Here is a 22368-nt window from a genome sequence, read left to right as displayed (position 1 = left end):
GAAATGAAAAATAATGTGCTTTAGGAAATTTTTCAGAAACATTTTTAATTAAGGGGAAAAAAAGCAATTATCCAGACAATCCCTAAGCAATGGCCAGCTAGTAAGCTTACATGCATTTTTAAGCAATAAACACACAAAGTAACATATATGACTCAAGGAAAAAATCTTTCTGAAGTGACCCAAAAATCAACATTAATACACATCTGCACATCCCTGTTTGGTGGTCATATCGATTAAGATTTTAAAATATTATTTATATTGACAAGTATAACAGAGTAAGATTTTTCTTTAATTTTAACTCAGTTGTATCAAAATGTAGTAATCATTATCCTGGACTGCTAACACTCATTTTCTTTAGTCTATGGGTGGTCTTTTCTTTAGTCGATTGCTGTTTTTAATAATATTCCAATAAGTAATACAAAAACCATCACCCAGACAGTATGGCAGGGCCTTGCCAATCCCTCCTATGTAACCACACAGAAAGCTGACCTCCCCCGCTGCCTCCCCTTGCCCTCCCCCAAGAAAGCCACTGAGCAGCCTTCTCTTGCTTTCTTTTTAGTTTTGATATGTCAAAATATAGACATACATGATTATATGCTCCTATCTAACAGTGATTCATATTCATCCATCTATCTTAATGGTTTAGATTTTAAATGGTATATATTATGTAATATTGGAGAACTTCTTTGAGAACCAGTCAATATTGCTGTGTGTTACAGCTATATGATTTGACTGCTATATAATAGTCCACTATATTTATTTATTTATCCTTCTCTTGTCAAAGCCTATTTATTCATTCTCTCTACCACAGAAAAGTACTGAGCTTATTTCTACAATTCTGCTACTATGTGCTACTTGAACATTTTTGTACTAAGATTTTTCTCTTGATAAATACTGATGAGTTGAATTGCCAAGTTACAGTACATGTGAATGCTCAATTTCAGGTGCCAATTGTTTTCTAAAGATAATTTATGATGCTAACACAACTAGAAAGCTTGTGAATTATACAATATCTAGTTCTTGCAAAATATATACATTTCTTCTCCAAGAAATGCTTACATCTTTTGGAAATTTTTATTGGGTTGGTAGTGGTGTTCTTATTTATGCATGGACATAAAAAAATCAATTATTTCCATAATAGTCTAGAAAATAGGACAAATGTCTTGATTACTAACTTTATAAAGCATATCTTTTTGACCACCAAATCACAATAAATTTGCTTTCATTTTTTCTATAAACACATTAATATTCTCTAATGGACTTTTTAATGTAATTATACATGTGTGTATGCATACATATGCACAAAATGCAAAATCACTATAAGACACATTTAGAAAACCAGGAGTACTATCAAATATCCAATCATAGGGCTTCCTAATTACAATCTTTCTTCTCCTTTTTTTAAGAATTAGATCCAAATACTATCCATACATTTCAATTGGTTGATCTGTTTTAATTTATAGATTGCTCATAGTTTGTGTGCTTTTTCCAAAGGAAATCAGTTGGTTTGCCCTCAAGAGGATACCTTTAATTTTGCCCACCCCTCCTGACTCTTAGGAGTTGGAGAACTAAGCCGGGCGGTGGTGGCACATGCCTTTAATTCCAGCACTCAGGAGGCAGAGCCAGGTGGATCTCTGTGAGTTCAAGGCCAGCCTGGTCTACAGAGTGAGATCCAGGATAGGCACCAAAACTACTCAGAAACTCTGTCTCCGAAAAAAAAGAAAAAGAAGAAAGAAAGAAAGAAAAAGATTTAACAACCAGTAACCTCCACTTTGCTAAATCTAATAAGTCAATTCTGTTTTTATCTTACCCAATATTAGCAGTAAGAACAGTTGATAATCTGTTGAGATCAAGCTATATCTATATCCTAAATTACTGCACATTGTATAAGAAAAGTGTTTTGGGAGCTGGAGAGATGGCTCAGAAGTTAAGGGCATATACTGCTCAGTGGCCCTGAGCTCAGTTCCCAGCACCATATATGGTAGCTCATAATTGCTTGTACCTCCAGCTGCAGGAAATCCAACTAACCCTCTTCTGTACTTCAAGAGCACCTACAATCACACACACACACACACACACACACACACACAAAGTTAAAAATAAAACTCCTAAAAGAAAAAGGAGAAAGAAGAGGAAGAACTTCGGTGACACACCAGATCCAAGTGTATGACTCCCTCACCTGGACTCCATAAAGTGGGAGGTGCCTCGCTAGCACTGCTATGCCTTAAGTCCAAAAGCACGTCATCTGACACCCAACATGCACATCAAGGATGAATGTCCCTGGCACTTCAGCTCAGCCTGGCCTCCTGCTGTGGATGAGGCATACTCAATTGCTCTTAGTCACTGATCTAACTGGTAGCCATTTGGACCTGGATTTGCTCTTCTTGTCTCAGTCTAGGTATAGCTGAAGAAATCTTAGATTTCAACTCTGACTCTCCTATGGCCTTAGCAACAGCTCCATCTGGGCAGTTGGTTTGGGTTCCTTTGTCTTATTAATACAGACTCAATTTACATTTCTATTAGTACAATTTTGAAACTTCAGAACTCTATAGTAGCCTCCTTAACTTGTTCATTCTGTAAATAAATACGTGTGTGTGTGTGTGTGTGTGTGTGTGTGTGTGTGTGTATGAAAGAGAGAGAGGCTTAAGATTTACTGTGTACTAATATGATGTGAGAGTAAATATGGATGATTAAGATTAGAATAAAAGAACAGCCAGAGGTGGTGGCCCACACTTTTAATCCCAGCACTTGGAAAGCAGAGGCAGGAGAATCTCTGTGGGTTCTAGACAAGCCTGGTCTAAAGAGCAAGTTCCAAGACAGCCAGGGATAAACAGAGAAACCTTGTCTAGAAAAAAACAAACAAGGAACAAACTTACTAGCTTCAGCCAGATTACCAGAACAGATAGGGCTATCTGGCAAACTGCTATCACTGAAAGGGCTATATCTTGTGAATTTATTGCTATTCAATCATTTTGACAACTGAAAAGACACAAAAATGTTGACATCTAGGCTCCTGGCATAGCAAGGTAAGGACATAGTTCTGCTTGTGGATATTTCACTTGTTTTGTTTTGTTTTGTTTCAGGATACTAGATCTTCTGTCCTCGACCTCCACTGACTATTCATTTCATTCCCCTTTTCTGGTTCCTGCTTATGTCCAGACAGAGTCAGTGTCCTGGAGCTCAGTTCTTGGACTAGTTCATCTATCTGCAGGTTCTTGATATTCTTATCCAGTCTTAGGGTATGCTATCTGTGGTGGTTAGAATAAAAATGCCCCACATAGGCTCATAGGGGTGGCAGTATTAGGAAGTGTGGCCTTGTTGGAGTAGGTATGGCCTTGTCAGGAGAAGTGTGTCACTGGGGGCAGGCTTTGAGTTCTCAGATGCTCAAGCCAGGGAGTGTCTCATTTTTCCTCCTGCTGCCTGTGGATCCAGATATAGAACTCTCAGCTACCTCTCCAGCACCACCTCTGCCTGCCTGCCACCATGTTTCCTGCCATGACAATAATGGACTAAACCTCTGAACTGTAAGCCAGCCCCAGTTAAATGTTTTCTTCACAAGAGTTGTCGTGGTCATGGTTTCTCTTCACAGTAACAGAAATCCTAACTATCTATCTATATAACACTATCTATCCATAACTTTCCCCTGAATTCCAGACTCAGCTATTCAAGAACATCTTTACTAGGATGCTTCCTTTCAGCTTCATAAAACCAAAGTCAAACGTTTGATACTAACTCCTAATGCCCCATCTCAAACCTGGTCTTTCTTCATGTAACCTTTCTCATTTAGTCAATGGCAACAATATTATTTTATTTGCCCATATAAGGTACTTGGAGTTATTCTTCTTTCATAATCTGCTTTCTCTCAGTAAATGTTAACTCCACATTGAAAGCATAAACAAGCATACTACTCAACATCTACCACGTGATGTTGTATCCCATACCACCATCACCTCTCACCCAGATTACTGCAATTGACTAACTTTTTTCCTTACTTCAGTACAGGCCCAAATACAGTCTACATGTTAAGTCAGATGACATCTCACCTCTGGTCAACATACTTCAGTGGCTTTTCACCTCACTCAAGAGTGGAAGTTAAAGTCCTTAACAATATTTGATAATGTCCTGTATTGTCTGGCTCCCCTTTATGTCTCTGATTTTATCACGCCAAACCCCTAGAAATCAGTGGTTCTCACCCTTCCTAATGCTGTACCCCTTTAATACAGTTCCTCATGTTGTGATGACCCCTAACCATAAAACTGTTTTCATTACTACTTCATAACTGTAATTTTGTTACTGTTATGAATCAGAATGCAAATATCTGATATGTGACTCCTAAAGGGGTCACAACCCACAGGTTGAGAACCATTGTTCTAGATCATTCTGTTTCTTTGATTGCTGGAGTGTAGTGTGTTCCACTTCAGATCCTTTGTATTGTTAGTTATTCTGTGTATAATATTCCTCCTTCCATCTTTACTGCATATGACACAGTTAACTATCATGGGTTTACTGCCTACTTCCCACTGCCCACTGCTCCCCATGCCTGTGCGCTCTCTCTCCTGCTCTCGCCCGCGCGCTCTGTGTGTGTGTGTGTGTGTGTGTGTGTGTGTGTGTGTGTGTGTGTGTGTGTGTGTGTTTGTGTGTGTGTGTGTAACACTAACATTACTAGAGGCTGTCAATAAGCCTCAGTATGAAGAAAACATGAGTGGCTTTTTGTCTTGGTTTGTTTTTTTTTTTTTTGGTTTTTTGAGGCAAGGTTTCTCTGTATAGCTTTGGTGCCTTTCCTGGAACTCACTCTGTAGACCAGGCTGGCCTTGAACTCACAGAGATCTGCCTGCCTCTGCCTCCCAAGTGCTGGGATTAAAGGCATGCACCACCACCGCCCGGCCTGAGTGTTTTTCTTTTTTTTTTTTTTTTAAGTTCCAATTTACAATTAAAGAGGATGTGAATGAACGACTTAAGCTCATGGCTGAAAAAAATCAAAGGTTTAAGCAGTGGATTCATCTTTTCTAATTACTTGCTAGTGAAGTCTGAGGCTGTTCTGTAGCTACTTTAGAACAAGGGAACAATAACTAACTCTAAACCAGAATGAGGCAAGAAATGTTAATAAATTACAGAAATAAGAACAAGACAACACTGATAAATTATGTCAGAAACAAGACAAACTCCATGATAACCACAGATGTTTACTGTGCTGATAGTTTTAATCATCAAATTGCTACAACCTACAGTCACTGAGGAGGAAAACCCACTTGAGAAATTCTCTAGATCAGATTGGACTATGTCTGTTGGGGACTGGGTTGTCATATTGTTAGTTGGTGTAGGAAGACTCAGCCTTCTGGGGATGGCACCACTTTATGGGCTGGGCCCTGAACTGCTTAAGAGTGAAAAGGGCTAGCTGAGTACAGGCATGCAGCAGGCAGCCAGCAGGGTGCATCCCATTTCTCTCTGCTCTTGGCTGTGGACATGTGTGACTAGCTACTGTGTTCCTGAGTTGACTTCCCCTCAATAATAGACTGCAACCTGTAATTACACATGGAGTAAACCTCTTCTCCCCTAAACTGCTTTCTGTCAGGATGTTTTATCACAGCAACAGAAATTAAACTACAACAGTGGCATATGCAATCTATGTGTCAAGCAAGAACAGAACAAACTAGGTCACATTTCTTTCCCAAGGGGAGCTTTCAGGGTTAGCATCAGAAAGTGAGGTCGAAGCTTTAGGTCTGGCCATTTCAGGTTTCTCTTCTCATACACAACAGCTACCAAGCAGCAGTAAAAACCAGAGACTTGGCTTACATGCCGCTGACACCATTACAAACATGGAGTCAGGTCAGACGGGAGAAGGGTCAGTGTCCCCACAGGCCTAGAACCTTGGCATTCGGAGGCGAACACAGGATCGTGAATTTGCTTAGGTTACACAGGATTGTGAATTTGATTGTAAGGTCAGCCTGGGTTACACAGCAGTTCTAGGCCAGCCTAGGTTATACAGCAAGACTTTCTTAAAAAAAAAAAAAAAAATACACACACACACACACACACACACGTGAACTGTTTCGGTTAACTGAGAACTACTCGGAGTCAACTTAAGGAGAATCAGCTTATAGGAGGCCAATGCCTGCTTTTGTGACAATGCTTATCACAAACTAGGCATTCCACCAATGCCAACCGTTACTTCTTACATAACACTATGAAGCACAGCATTCAAAAGTTAGAAAACAAAAGGAAGGAGAGGTGCATTATCCTCGATAGGTTATATTTTACACTAATCTTCCAAAACTTATATGCACACTCTAGGGTTATCTAACACCTGATACTGAACATAGTCTTCAAATCAAATACTGCCACATGATTCTATGTTTATGATGAATGAACCTCAAGTAAGTATCATATAGCATTAAAGCATACAATAAAACTGAAAGTCTCAGGGCAGTTGTGTCACCCAGTGGCACACCAAACCAAGTATTAGTAAGAAACAGTCAGTGGCACATTCTTGACATTGGCAAGATGGCACTGTGTGGGCTCCATCACCAAATATTTTAATTTGCAATAGTTAATTGACAAAAAATGCAACAATTAAAAACTAAATATTTCAAAGCCTGTAATCATTACAATTATTCCAATGAGATTTTAGGAATTACTCCAAACGAGATTTTAGGAATTCACAAGCTGGGCATGATAGCACCTGTCTAATTCTAACACTTGGGAGTCAGGGACAGGAAGGGCTCTGCAAGTTTGAGGCCAGCTTGGTCTACATACAGCGAGTTCTAGGATAGCCAGGGCTTTCCTGTCTTGGAGGGAAAACAAATCAAAAATAGCTATTGGTTCTAGCTTGCTTTTCTGTTGCTGTGATAAAACACTGGCCAAGAGCTTCTCGTGGGAAGAAAAAGGTTTATTTCATCTTATAGATTATGGTCCATCACGAAGAGAAGGAACTTCAGGAACTTACAGTAGGTACCTGGAGGCAGGAGCTCAAGTAAAGACTGTAGAGAACACTGCTTATTGGATCACTCTCTGACTTGTTCAGCTTGCTTTTTCATACAACCCAGGACTGTCTTCCCAGGGTTGGCACTGCCCACAGTGGGCTAGATCCTTGAATACCAGTCATTAATCAAGAAAATGCCCCCACAGACAAACTATAGGCCAAACTGACAAGGTCATTCCTTAATTGAGGTTCCCTCTTCCCAGGTAACTCTAGCTTGTGTCCAGTTGACAAACACTAAGTTGCATTGGTCTCCATTGCCTCCATACATGCACTATCTTACAGTTCTGTGGACTGGAAGCTTGACATGAATTAAGATGTCTTCTGGAGACTCTAGGAGCAAAGTCCACTTCTTTGAATTTTTGGCTTTTAGAGGCTGTCCTGTGCTGTCTAACAGCCCCTTCCTCCATATTTCGTTTTTCTTTTGGTTTTTTGAGAGAGTTTCTCTGTGTAGCTTTGGTGCCTGTCCTGGAATTCGCTCTGTAGACCAGGCTGGCCTCGAACTCACAGACATCCACCTGGCTCTGCCTCCTGAGTGCTGGGATTAAAGGTGTACGCCGCCGCCACCGCCCAGCTTCCTTCCTCCATCTTTTAAGCCTCCAGCAGCCAGCAGAGTTCTGCTCACATTTGCCCATGATAACTTTGCTCAGAACTCTTTTTGACTCATCCTTCTATCCTTGTCTGCTACTTCGGAGGACCACTGTGTTCACATGAACTCTCAAGCTGTCCAGAACTACCTCTCTCTCTCTTAGTATAAGATGACCTGTAACCTTACTTTGTTTTTGCAATGTAACTGACACCATTCACAGGTTCTCGAGGTGAGGACACACATTTGGAGGGCCATTATCCTCCAATCAAATAAACAACAGAACTCCATAGGATTGGCAAATTGCTCCTGTTAACACTGACATTCAAAGATTGCGAACTGAGGGTTTAAAAAAGAGCTTTGAAGTTGTACGTGGAAAGTGGGAAAGGGGGACTGTAGGGGAAAGAATAGGGTAGATTTGATCAAAACACAAACGCATGTATAAAATTCTTAAACAATATAATTTTTAAAAGATTGCTTACTAGCTGGGCAGTGGTGGCGCACACCTTTAATCTCTGCACTTAGGAGGCAGAGGCAGGTGGATGTCTGAGTTTGGAGTCAGCCTGGTTTACAGAGAGTGTTCCAGGACATCTCTGGTTACACAGAGAAATCCTGTTTCAAAAAAAAAAAAAACAACAACAACAACAACAACAAAAAGCAAACCAAAGATTGCTAACTAATTTTAGGTTAAATATAAATTTATTCTGCTCTCAAAACATTAGCAAACAAAATCTAAAAGATACTAATATCTTCACACTACTCTTAAATAGACTTTCTTATGCAGCAATCTTATTTGAATTAAGATATAGACTGACTCTCTATTTCTACTACTAAATTCACTAAATAATTTGGCTTTACAAAGCACCATATTGGGTTTATATCTAGTTATTGTTTTACATACCTAAGTAACAATATATAAATTTAACTGGGTAAAACCAAGGATCCACAAATTTCCTTTTCTAGTTGTTTATCCCTGTTAGTAATACTGTCTTCTTATCTATAAAGTAAGCCTACCTTATAGACTTGCCATAATGATAATATGGAATTGTAAATGTAGAATGCTCAGCACAGTTCCTGCCTACTATCAAGTACTCCTTAAGTAAAATTAACATTTATTTCATAAAAACTGTATCCAAGCTTTAAAGGAATAATTTTCTGTTTCTAGAATGCTACATTATTCACTACAAAACTAGAACTTTAAACAACATAACAGAATATTACTGCATACTTAATGTCTACATTTTCTACATATCTAATTAAATTAGTTAAATTATCTTTCAATTTTACCAACATAGCCATTTATCTATCTATGTATTTATTTATTTGTGGGCCAATTTTACTATATAGCCCAGGTTGACCTCAAACTCATGACGCTCCAAGTGAGATCATAGTAATGTGCTACCACACCTGGTCTGACATTACTTTTTTAAATTAAAAACAGAAGAAACAAAGCAAAACAAAAGAACCAACCTCAGAAAGGCAATTGCCTGAGTGATTTTCTGAGGAGTACTAACGGCCCAACTCCCAAGGCTCTGTGCACCACTGAATCCTACCCATTCTGAAGCAATGGCTTTAACCCTAAACCAAGTGTGTGCGTTGAGGAACTGACAGAGGGGAAATGAATTAACGCTGAGTGTGAACATGAAAACTGGTGTTTCTAAAGTTAACTCAAGATATTTATAACATTTTGTTGTAACTATTTCAGGACATTTCTTTTATATTTTCAAACACAAAAATACTTACAGTTTGATAATATGAGGATGACGAAAGAGTTTAAGATTTTGAATCTCTCGTTTTATTTTTCCAACAACATCTAAACTGCGAATCTTCTGTCTATTTAAGATCTTAACTGCCACTTTATGGCCTGTCAGTTGGTGTTCTCCAACTAAAGAAAAGAGAAAGAGAAAGAGAAATGCGGCAGTCGTACGAACAGAATTATCGTGCATTTTCCGAACGTGCCCGAAGCTCGTTGACTCATGGACCTATTGCAGCATCACAGGATACACAGGCCTGAAGTGCTCTTCTTCTGCCTCTGCCTCTTCCCCTTAAAGGATTCCCTCAACACAGAAGCCGTGCTTTAGTCATCTCAGCATCGTCAGTAAAGCAAAGAAGCGTCACTTCAATCTTTGCAGAAAGAATGCTAAATTCTGTAATCCTTCATAAAAATATTATAGAACATCTTTTAGACAGAATAGAATTCATTATATTTTTCCTTATTTCTCATCTTTTATTTATCATCATCTTATTTATTACAGAAGAATACATAATTTCTGTAATAAATGCAAAGCAATTTAATTACTGTTCAAAATTCAAGCTATGCCAGTCTCTGCTCTTCACATACCATTCAGTACTCCCTTTGGTCCAGGGGCCATGCTAATCTCTGGAGCGGTGTGGTTAGTGGTTCTGCTAAGGGAGCACTCTTATTCCCTGTTGCTTAGCACCACTCTCTCTTAGGTGGTCTCCCTTCTGCTCTCTACTGGCTCTTTAAGGATTAATATCTGCAGGTTTCTAACCTACGTCCATGGTAAACCCTTGAGTGATCTCACAGACCTCTCCTCCACACTTACTCTATGAAGTATTACTATTCTCCAGGGATAAATACAACCTAGTTCACAGAAAAGCTAAATAGTTTGTCTAACTAAAGTTACATGCTGAGTGGAGGCACCACATGTTACCCAGAGGTATCTTGCTTCAGAACTAAAATTTTAACCACATAATTCAACAATGCCATCTATGTATTTGTGATAAAGTGATGCAAATATAAAATGGATTAATTTACGAACTGCATTTCTTGTTGAGGGACATTATTTTATTTTTATAACTTCATAACCATTTTAAATACTTTTTAAAAAGCTTGAAAATTCCCATATAAAGCAAACTAATTAGTAAAAATAATGTTCAAGCAACATCAGTTTACTAGCATTCCACAATGTTTCCAGAACTTAAGGAAAACTTTTGGATTTTCACGGACTATCCAATGAAATGGCCTGAGTAGTATATCACATACCCTGGAAATTTGATAACACCCAAACACTAGCCCACATGGCCCAACAAGTATGACTTTGTCTTCAAATCCACTATGGCCTCAAGGAAAGTAAAGACTGCCATCCCTTATCACTACAATGGGACATGATTCAGTTTCTTTTTCTCCACAGAGTAACTAAAAGTACTGTCTAATGAGAAAACAGGTAACTTTTCCACGTCAAAGAAGGCTATTGACTCTCTGATGGTTAGTCCAACAAGCTAACTGAATAAATATTTGAAAGGTTAGTAAAGTAAAGCTCTGGGAATGTCTGTGAAGGCATTCCAAAGATAATTAAAACAGAAGACACTGACCTAATCAATGGATAAATGCCCTGATAGATTCATGCTACAGGTGAAAGATGGGGGTAAGAGGTGTGCCTCTGGGAGGAGGTAGTCATGGGGACGTGTCTTTAAGGCTGCAAGTTGCTCTGGTCTCTGTTTTTCCTTTTTGGTTGATAAAATATGAACTACTCTGTTCCAACCTGCCCTTCCAGTCATAAGTGGGCTGGCACCTCTGAAACCAGGAGCCAAAATAAAAATTCCTCCCTACATGTTGTTCCCAGATATTTTGGCCACGTGATGCAAAGTATCCAACATGAAGTCTACTGGCCCAGCAGATGGGTCTTTGTTTTACTATCACAGGGTTAATCTGCAAACAAAAGCATGAGGGAACTGACTCAGAAGAGAATACAACTGCTTTGCCTCTATCTGAGGAAAAACTGACTCGCTTATCTTTATACATGAAGAAAATTTCCCATATGAAACACTGAAAAAGAAATGGCATTTTCCCTAGAAATGGTTAAGTAAACAGATAATAAATTAAGTAAAAGTCTGAAGTTAAAGTAATCAAATGCATTGAGAATTCCCCCTTTTTGATGAATTACACTAGCCTTTTCCCTAATAATTCCTTCAGTGACTTGGTGCTTAACTATAATAATTTACATATAAATAATCTGTCATACTTTCCCCTGGAAGCCAATTGAAAGTCCTAGAAATCTTTTTTAACAAATACACAAACAAGACCAAAAAAATATCTTTAATGTATGTAGCAGACATAAACTTTCCTTTATGGAAATCAAATGTTTGGAAATAAAACTTTGATGAATGCAATCATTTAATCAATTTAAAGTTTAATAAATCCAAAACATTTGCTAGGCATCTTTTATGAGCAATGGCTTGTTGATCATACACACATAAAGAGAGATTTATATTAGGCCTCATAGAATCAATGGGGAACAACTACAGCCATAATATAACTGAAATAAATTTTATGTGGTATTTAATATGCCTTGTTTGTAAAGGGTAGTTGAAAACAGGATGGGCAAACTTGCCATAGCACCATTTTACAAAAGCAAATATTCAGATCATATCTGCTTTCTGGTACAATAAGAACACTCACCCACTAACAACTTTGTCATGAGAGCCCACTATATTAAAGCATTGTACTAATCACACTGGCAGTCCACTTGGGATAGAGTGGTTTTATTGCACTGCTAGCTGCCAAGCAATATCTATGTCCTTTTTATCCCAGGCACAAATCCCAAATTACATCCCTACACATGACTAGCAAGAGGAGAGACAGCAAGCTACACCTCTGTGTCTGGGTGTAGCCATGTAAATGTCTCAGCAGCTTCTTCATCTCAAAGTCTGGAACTTAAAAGCCTCGGGTCTGAGCCCAAGGTCAGTTATGTATCTGGGAGTAACAGGAAGAGAAGGCTAACAGACATGATGACAGTTTGAAACATCTGCCAGAATTTTACAGGAGAGTTACATACTACCATCTTGTTTAAGTCCCCCTTTTTTTTTTTTTTTTTTTTTGAGACTTTCATACAAGTATACAATGTTGAAGTTCGGCAGTTGTGAGCCACCTGATGTGGTGCTAGGAATTGAACTGAGGTTCTCTACAAGAGCGATCTGCATTGTTAACTACTGATCCACCTCTCTATCAACATATACAAGTGTTTTGAGCAAACGCACCCTAACCCACTTTCCTCACACCACTTCTCCATCTTTAATTCATGTGCTGCTTTTGTTTGTTTAACTCTCTAGTCCCTTTGGTACTGCCAGTATGTGAGGGTAGAGCCATTTCAGTGAAGCAAGGGCCAGCTACCAGGATCTGCATCCCTGAAGAAAACTGACTGACCTTCCCGAGCAGTCAATAGTTCCTTGGCTATGAGTGGGACTTTGTGGACTGCTTCCCTGTTCATGCTGGATTTTTGCTAGATTGAGCTTGTGTGGATCTTACCCACACAGACACAGCTACTATGAACGTTTATGGTCAGCAGCCCTGTTGTGTCTGGAGAACACTGTTTTGCAGCAGTCCTCCACAACCTCTAGTTTTACCCTTCTGTGCATGATGTTTTTTGAGTCTTGGGAGGAGGAAGTATGATATGGATGTCCCATTTAGACTTGAGCACTCCAGTTTCTTATTCTCTGTACTGTGACTGGTTTTGGGTTTCTGTATTAACTGTCATCTACGGCAAAAAGAAGCTTCTTTGATGAGAGCCAAGAGCTGCAATAATCTATGGTATAATGGCAAGTATTTAGAGGGCAGTTTGATACTATGTCAATTTAGCAACATAATATTAGGTTCTCCTCTAGAGCCTATGGCCTACCCAGCAATGTGTTTTTGGCCCAGTTAACAATACCAGGTATGAGTTCTATCTTTAGGGTCAGGCCTTAAATTCAACCTGAAAGTTGTTGGTTACTTTCATAACATGCACGCCACTATACACCAGTGGGCATATCTTGCCAGGATTCATTAACGTAGCTCCCAGGGTTCACAGCTGGACAAGATATTGATGGCTCTTCTCTCTCAGTAACCTGCATAGCACCTTCTGGCAATACGAAAGCTAGCCAATTCAGATGAAGCTTTCAGGTCAGTACCAGCTTGATTTCTCTCTCATGACTCAAGTATGTGGTGACTAACTTCAACACTCAACATCCTTCTAATTCCTGGTGGGCAGCCAAGAGCAATCACAATAGCCTGCACTGTTTGGGGGAGTCTATGGGACCCCACTGACCAACAAGTTGAAGGGAGGTAGGACCCTTTATTCAGTTGAAGAGGGGTAGACCCTTTTAACAAGTTGAAAAGAATAGGCCCTTTTAACGAGTTGAACAACAGCTGTATTTTTATTTTCTGCAGATTTCTGCCACCACTGAATTTAAATACAACTTATTCAGAACACTTTAAAACTCCCTTTAGGGACTCTTTTGACCTCCACATGCATGCTATGGCATGAACACACATCTTATATATACACATTCATATACACGCAATAATTAACTTCAAATATTCAGTTTTGCTGGAATATCCATTAATAGTCCCTTCTGGTTTCTTAAATTCTAGCCAAATTCACAAAATACTTTCTAAAACCAAGAAGCACTGGGGAGGGAAATCCACAATCACCCAAACTATACCTGAACTATGCCTTTTATGATTTCTGTTTCTTATCTGTTTGTTTTGGGCTTGGCGGGGAGAGGGTTGTTGACAGTCTCACTCTGTAGCTCTGACTAGCCTGAAACTCACTATGTATGCAGACCAGGCTGGCCTCAAACTTGTAGCAATCCACCTGTCTCTCCCACGCCCAGCCCTATGTTCTTTTCTGAGGGCCTGTCCTCCAACCCCTGTGTCTTGGTTACTGCAAGTCTGAGAGGCCTGCACCATCACATCTGACTTACAGCTCTGTTTTACCAGGTGAAGAGTATCACACTGAAGGAAGAATGGAAATGACTTTGCACTGTTCTAGAAAACAGAATTAAGAATTACTTAATAGAGCCGGGCGGTGGTGGCGCACGCCTTTAATCCCAGCACTCGGGAGGCAGAGCCAGGCGGATCTCTGTGAGTTCGAGGCCAGCCTGGGCTACCAAGTGAGTTCCAGGAAAAGGCGCAAAGCTACACAGAGAAACCCTGTCTCGAAAAACCAAAAAAAAAAAAAAAAAAAAAGAATTACTTAATAGAAATTCAAGTACCTAATCTACCAGGCTGAGCTGAATCCCCAAGGGAGTCCTTGCCTTGGAGGAGGTGGGAATAGGGGGTGGATTGTGGGGAGGATGGCGGGGGAGAGAGGGGAATCTGTGACTGATATGTAAAATTAAATTATAAAATTAAAAAATAAATTAATTTAAAAATTTTTTTAAAAAAAGAAGAAAATTCAAGTACCCGAGTCATCCATTCTGCAAAGGTTCTCCTAGCCTCCATATTCACTACACTGGCCTAGACTGAAAAAAAACATTTTTCTAAGTAACTATGTTCCTTAAATATAGCTCCCATGGGTTATTCATTATTTAACATTTACTTGGTCCTTGGTCATTGTTCCATATTAGACAGCAGGAAGTCAAGTCAGGTGCCTTATAGTCTTTGTCTAATATCAAGGACACAGGGGCTGGAAATGGTCATAGAATGGCTATCAATTTGTTTATGTCACTCAATCAGTAAGTAATAAGTGGCAGAGACAGAAAAACAGGCAACATATTTTATGAATCAGCACTCTCAACTACATCATCAAGGATTCAAATGGGAAGCTCAGCCATTTGTCAGGATTACCATAAATAAGATAAACCCTACACTAAGCAAAAGGTTTCACTAAATCAAGCCTAATTCTCCTTCCAACTCTTCAAATCTTTTTAATTATATCCCCCAAGGATCATCCTATTCTGGAGGATATAAACCTTTTAAGCCTTTCCCCATCTCCTGACAACTTAGTCTGCCATTTTCTGAATGCTTTCCAGTTCTCAAACTTCTTAATGCACAAAGTACAGAACTTTACTCAGCTGGATTAAGAAGGTGTAAATATGCAACTGTTTTATATAAAGACAACATTGTAATTTTTCTAATTTCCAATTATCACTACCAGATTAAATCAGAATTTTTTTTAATCTCAAGCACATACTCTGTACAATTTAATAAATCATAGTTTGGAACACTTCCACATGAATTCATACCATAACTTCCTTATTTAATTTTAAGATATGATTTTAAATATTTTATCTAACAAAGACAGAATCTTTCACTGACCCTATAGTAGCCAGAGGGGCTGTTATCAAGCCCCGAAGATCTTCCTGTCTCCACCTCCCCAGAGCAAGGACTATAGGTGCTACAACAACTGATTTAAAAAAACCAGAAGGAAAAAAGAAGTAAGTGCTAAGGATAAAACTCAAGTCCCCATGCTTGTATGACAGTCTTTTATTAAACCATCTCATCCCTCAAAGCTCTCTGTGAAAAAATACACTATATATTCCCAAATACAACCTGATGGGTTTATTACATTTATTTATTCATTTGTATAGACCCTACACAAGTAAATCTGATTTTTTTTAAATCAAAAGTAATACATTAGAAAAAAGATTCTTCTTTAAATTTAATTCTGGAAGTCTTTATTAAGAAGGTACTTTGGAGGCCGGGCGGTGGTGGCGCACGCCTTTAATCCCAGCACTCGGGAGGCAGAGCCAGGCGGATCTCTGTGAGTTCGAGGCCAGCCTGGTCTACAGAGTGAGTTCCAGGAAAGGCGCAAAGCTACACAGAGAAACCCTGTCTCGAAAAACCAAAAAAAAAAAAAAGAAGGTACTTTGGGCCGGGCGGTGGTGGTGCATGCCTTTAATCCCAGCACTCGGGAAGCAGAAGCAGGTGGATCTCTGTGAGTTCAAGGACAGCCTGGTCTACAGAGTGAGATCCAGGACAGGCTCCAAAGCTACACAGAAAAACCCTGTCTCAAAAAACAAAAACCTGTTTATGAAGGACATGGTACCATTGAAGAGTGAATGTGCATTTAAGTACATAGAATGCATCCTAAATAAGCCTTCCAAAGGCAACTAGTGAGCTGACTCAACAGTTAAAAGTAGGCACTGCTCTTCCAGAGGACCTGGGTTTGGTTCCCAGGACATGACATCAGGCCACACACAACTCACACAACTGCAATTCCAGGTTGGCGGATCTGACACTCTCTTCTGGCCTTTATGGGTACTAGCACTCACATGCACATACCTAGACAGACAGACAGACACACACACACACACACACACACACACACACACACACACACACACACACAATTTAAAATGAACTGAAACTTTAAAGGGTCTTTTAAAAATCACTTTAAAAGTAATATACTATGAAGTTTAACACAGTAGGAATATCATAAGCATAAACGGGTAAGACGTAAAAAACTCTGCAGCTGAAATGTTATAGTAGTGCCATAGTATCACACTTTAACTCAAAATTATCACAGAAAGCTTAATAAATGGAAGCAAATGTGGTACTCCAGAAAACCATAGTGATTCCAAATAGTAGTCTTGGACCACAAAACAAACGTTAACAATTAAAAAAGAAATACACACAAAAACAAATAAACAAAACCCCTCATATTTCTGACAGCTAAGGTAGTACTAAGAATTTTATAGCAATAAGTGCTCATATAAAATAAAAAAGATTTAAAGTAAACAGCCTCATATGGCATTTCAAGGACCTAGAAAAGCAAGAACAACCCAAACTGAGAAAGAGAAAGAACAAAAGTCAGAGCAGAAATAAACAAAACAGAAAAACAGACTCAAAAGGTAAACAAAATGGGGGTTTGGTTTTTAAAATTTTTAATTTTATAAACTATTATTAAAAAACACTAACAAATAAATAACATTGGTTTTATGAAAAGATAAATGAAATCAATACACCTTCAGTTACACACACACACACACACACACACACACACAGAAGAAAAGACTCAAATAAAATCAGAGGTGAAAAGAAAACCTTACAATCAATACTACAGGGCTAATACAAACAAAGTATATGCCAATAAACTGGAAAATCTAGCTTGATAAAGAGGTCAATTTCTGAACAAATATGATCTGCCAAAATTAAACTGTAAGAATATTAAAAACAGACAAAGTAAGTCAATAAAAAGTAACAATATTGAATTAGTTTAAAATAAGAAAAAAAACCCACAAGACTAGGTAGCTTCACTATTTAATTTTACTCAACCTTTAATAAAGGACTAACACTCTTCCCAAACCATTCTAAGGAATCCAAAGGGGAAGAAAACCGTCCAAACTCAGTGTATGAGTCCAGCATTACCCTGATACCAAAATCAGTGATGGACTTATAAGTTCTTTTCAAGGATCCAAGAATAGCTCGATCATTTCAAATCAATACATGAAGAGACAGTTCATCAGGTAAGGGCACTTGCCACCAAGCCTTTCTGAGTTTGATCCCAAAGCTCTACCGTGGAATAAAAGAACACACTCCTGCGGTTGTCCTTTGACCCCTGATATATGTACAGTGTCATACACCACCCCCATATACATGCATTCACAAATAGACATGGACATAGTGAGTAAATAAGTTCATAAGTGTATTAAAGTTTTGATAAGGGCTAGCAGGATGATATGATCATTTCAAAAGATGTAGAAAAAGCATTTAATAAAATTCAACATCCTTTCATGATTTGAAAAATGAACAAATTAGGTACTGAAGGCCATACCTCAACATAATAAAGGTTATATATGATAAAAAAAAAAAAAAACATAGCCAACATACAGTTGCAAGCATTTCCTCTAGGATCTAGAACAAGATGAGATGTCTGCTCTCAACACTCTCATTCAATTCAGTACTAGCAGATTTTGAGCCAGATTAGACATGAGACAGAAAGAAAAGGTAAACAATAGGAGAGGAAAGCAGGTAACTGTTTACAGATATGATCCTATAAATTAAAAAAAAAAAACTAAAGGCTCCACCACAAGACTATAAGAACTGATCAACTCAATAATGCATGTTACCAAATCAACACACAGAAGTCAGTAGCACTGTTACACACCGATGAGCTTGCTGAGAAAGAAAGCAGTCACATTCACGTTCATAATAGCTATAAAAATCTATACACTGGGACAAAATTCACCAAAAAAGTGAAAGAACTTTACAATGAAAATTTATAAAACTTTGGCAAAAGATATTGAGAAGACACAAAAATGGGATGATTTCTGTGTTCAGGACTAGAAGTTTTAACAGTATTTAGATGCCCATGCTATCCCAGTGAGTCACGACTCTTATGACTCAATACAAACCCACCAAGATTTAACATTCTTCATAGAAATAGGGAGAAAACTGAAAGCACCTCAAGTGCTAAACAGACCCAGTAGCCCAAACAGCATAGTAGTGACCTAAAAATGGACACACAGAGCAAGGGGACAAACAGATGCCAGAGAAACAAAGCAACAACAGACCAGCACTCGAGTCCACGGAGTCTCAGCAAAGGCACCAAAGAGCACAGCCACGTGCAGAATGAACTTGACCCTATTGCTAACCGACTACAAAACTCAACCCCAAATGGACCAAAGGCCTAAATGTAAGACCTGAAACTCTGAAGATGACGGCATAGTCCATGTGTCCACAAAGTGTGAGAAACAAGTTAAAACCTGAGAAATGAAACATCAAACCAAAAGGCAGCAAAGAAATTACACGGCAGAATGAAGAGACAAACTACAGAATCCAGGGAGGGTATTTGCCAACTATCCATCTGCAAAGGAATTACTACCCAGGGTACATAAGGAACGACATGTGTCCAGTTTAAAAGTGGACACATCACCTTAACAGGCACTTCGTAAAAGGAATGCAAATGGGCAACAAATATGTGCAAAATGTTCAGTATCAGCCTCTAGAGAAACAAACTAAACTCTAGTTAGAACGGTCTTTTTTTTTTAAAGCAAGAAATTCTATTATACTGTTTGTTGGAAATATAAAGTATAGCTACTATAAAGAAGAGTGGTAATTCCACCAAAAACTAAAAGACATCCAGCTATCCCAAGCCTAAGAACACATCCAAAGGAAATTAAATCATGCTACCAAAAACACAGCTGGAGGTCTGAGTTATTGAGGTACTATTCACAACAGAGTAAGATATGGAATCAACCTGATACCCACCAACAGGTGAGCAGTTAACGAAAAGATGGTATATAAACACAATGGAACCATAAAGACCAAAATCCTGTCATTTATAGTAAAATGAAAGGACCCAAGTGATGTGAAATAAACCGGGGAAGAAAGATGAGTATCACATATTCTCCCTCATATGTGGAAGCTGAAATAACATGGTCTAAATGTAGAAAAAAGTGAAAGCACCTCTAATCTCGTCTAATTACGAGAGATTGGGAAGGATGGATACAGTGGGAACAAAGAATGGAGACATTGACCAAAGGGAGCTCCTGGGACATCAGTCATTTCTGTGGTTTTTTTTGGAAGCAGTGTTCATGGGCCGTTAGTTTATACTATCAGTACTCATGTAAAGAATGATTCGAATGATGAGAATCTTTGTGGGATAGAGGATGTTGTGGTTTGAATGAGAAATGTCCCCCATAGACTTACATGTTTGAACACTTGGTCCCTAGCTGGTGGTACTATTTAAGAAGGTTGTGGAATCTTTAGGAGTTGGAGTTTTTCTAGAGGAAGTAAGTCATTGGGGGTGGGCCTTGAGGTCTTACTGCACAGCCTCTGCTTCCTGGATGTAGATGCAATGTGGCCAGTCAGACTTCTGCTTCTGACACCATGCCTGCTGCCAAGTCTTGACCACCATAATGGACTGTAGACCTCCGGAACTAAGTCAAAATTAATTTCTCTTCCTTACAGTGCTTTTGTCACAGAACAAGAAAGTAACTAACTCGGGGTGTATAATTTTTGAGAACTCTTGGAGGCCCTGGACGTGATGGCAAATGCCTGGCTTCCTAAAGGCAGAGGTAGGAGGATCACCCCAAATTTGGTCTACATAGTAGTTCTAGGCCAAACCGGGATATGTAATAAGATTCCATATTAAAAAATAAATAAATAAATAACTAGGACACTGAATCAATACCTAAGCTATGGCAAAGCAAAGGTTACTAAATCTATCAGCAAGTCAGAACTTGGTGCAGAAGTTGGCCCCGTTTGTTGGCCTTTGTTCATGCATATTCAGAACTTTAACTCTGGAGTCAGGAGTGATCTGATGTGCATATGTTCTAACTCCTACCATCACCAGACTCCTGCCAAAATAACACAAGGCTCCTTTCTTCTTTGCCCATGATGAAACAAAACAGTCTCACTGATTCTCTCCAAATTTCCTTTTCGCGAAGTCCTTAAATTCTCTGAAGATAGTTCTAACGTGGAAGCAAAGGACTTCTTATTTTTGGCTATGACTAAGCACCATGCTGAGAATTGTATGGGCATATTTCATTCTCCAAACTCAGATGGCAGATAGCATTACATCTTGGTTACAGAGAGCACACTAGAAATCAAGAGAACGTCTGAGGATGGCAGCCCATGAACTCCCTTCATCACTGTTGTGACCAAACACCTCCAAAAACAACTCCAGGACAAGGCTTCTTTCAGCTCACAGTTCACGAATACAGACTAGGACGCTGGGGAAGTCAGAGGTGCAGGACCTTAAGGTGGCTGCCAGACTGCATCTGCGGTGACAAAGAGAAAGGGAGGCTGCAGCTCCAGTCTTTCTCCTGTTGAGTCAGTCCAGGACCCTAGGCTATGACATGGTGCTGCCCACATTTAGTGTAGGTTTTCTTATCTCAATTCACCTAGTCTAGAAAATCCCACACTGACATATTCAGAACTTTGTTCTCATGGTGACTCTAAATCCTAATAAGTGGATAAACAAGATCAGCCATCACAACCCCACTTGTTGTCAACCTGACACACACAGCACTTTAAGCCTTAACTTTCCACCTCTTGTCCTCATAGACTCGCAGACATCTGATAACACAAAATGTATCCAATCCAATTTCACAAGACCCTATAATCTTTACCAATTGCCACACTGTTTAAAATTCCAAAGTCCAAACTTCTGTTAAGACTCCAGGTAACATCCTAATTGGGAGCCACTATAAACTCAAAATAAGGTACATTCCTACAATACACGAGGGCACAGAATAAGCATTCGCATTCCAAAAGGGAGCTCTGGGGCACTGCAAGAAAGGACTTGACCGAAGCAAGACAGAAAATGTGTCAGGGAAAACACCTAATCCTACAGCTCCACTCTGGCTTTTGGGGATCCTGGTAGAATCATTTGGGCTCCAAGGGGCTTGGATGGCCCATCCCTCAGCTCTGCTCCTTAAGTACATATAGCCCCTCTTTTGAGCTAACAGTTCTACTTCATGCCTACGGTTTTCTTCAGCAGAAATTCCACAGTCCTAGCATGGCCAACATACTGGGGTCTTCACTACAACCTTGGTCTCACCTCCACAGCCTCACACAGTGACCTTTCAGGACCTCCTAACAGGAACTCCGACCCTGGCACACATTGCCTGGCCTTAGTGGCTCTCTGGAACTGTGGTACAGACTTCATAACCTCCTCAGTCTTGCATCTTTTAGTCCTGTTAAGCCAGTATCATGTGGACAATGCTGCCAAGATCTGCAGCAGCTTGGCCTAGAGCCTGACCTCCTGGACCATAGTTGTACCGGCCACTGTATGCTGACTCTGGGGAAATGCCAGATTTCTCTTTCATGGCACTAATCTCATTAGCAATTTCAGATGTTTTTGTTTTGGTGTTGTTCTGTTGTTTGTTGGGGTTTTTTCTTTGTTTGTCTTTGTTTTTTCAAGACAGAGTTTCTCTGTGTAACCCTAGCTGTCTTGGAACTTGCTCTGTAGACCAGGCTGGCCTTGAACTCAGAATTCAGAGATTCATCTGCCTCTGCCTCCTGAGTGCTGGGATTAAAGGCGTGCACCATCACCGCCCAGTCAGATGTTTTATTTTATCATCAACACTCTCCTTGTCTGAAACCTGACACTTAGTTAATTCACATACATTTCCT

At 39.4% G+C, this 22368-nt stretch overlaps 1 protein-coding gene across 1 annotated transcript in view; it reads right to left on the bottom strand.

Moving 5' to 3' along the window:
• The window catches only part of Prkaa2 (protein kinase AMP-activated catalytic subunit alpha 2), a 64290-nt gene that overhangs the window by 25863 nt on the left and 16059 nt on the right, over positions 1-22368 (bottom strand). Inside the window, exon 2 of the mRNA XM_052715964.1 lies at positions 9306-9447. Within this exon, the coding sequence (XP_052571924.1) occupies positions 9306-9447 (142 nt within the window). The remainder of the gene's footprint in view (positions 1-9305; positions 9448-22368) is intronic.

Source organism: Peromyscus californicus, unplaced genomic scaffold (assembly GCF_007827085.1).
Source record: "Peromyscus californicus insignis strain IS unplaced genomic scaffold, ASM782708v3 Scaffold_5__1_contigs__length_169319896, whole genome shotgun sequence".
NCBI classification, from domain to species: domain Eukaryota; kingdom Metazoa; phylum Chordata; class Mammalia; order Rodentia; family Cricetidae; genus Peromyscus; species Peromyscus californicus.
The sequence above is the reverse complement of the archived record's forward strand: the minus strand, read 5'-3'. Positions and strand labels throughout refer to the sequence as shown.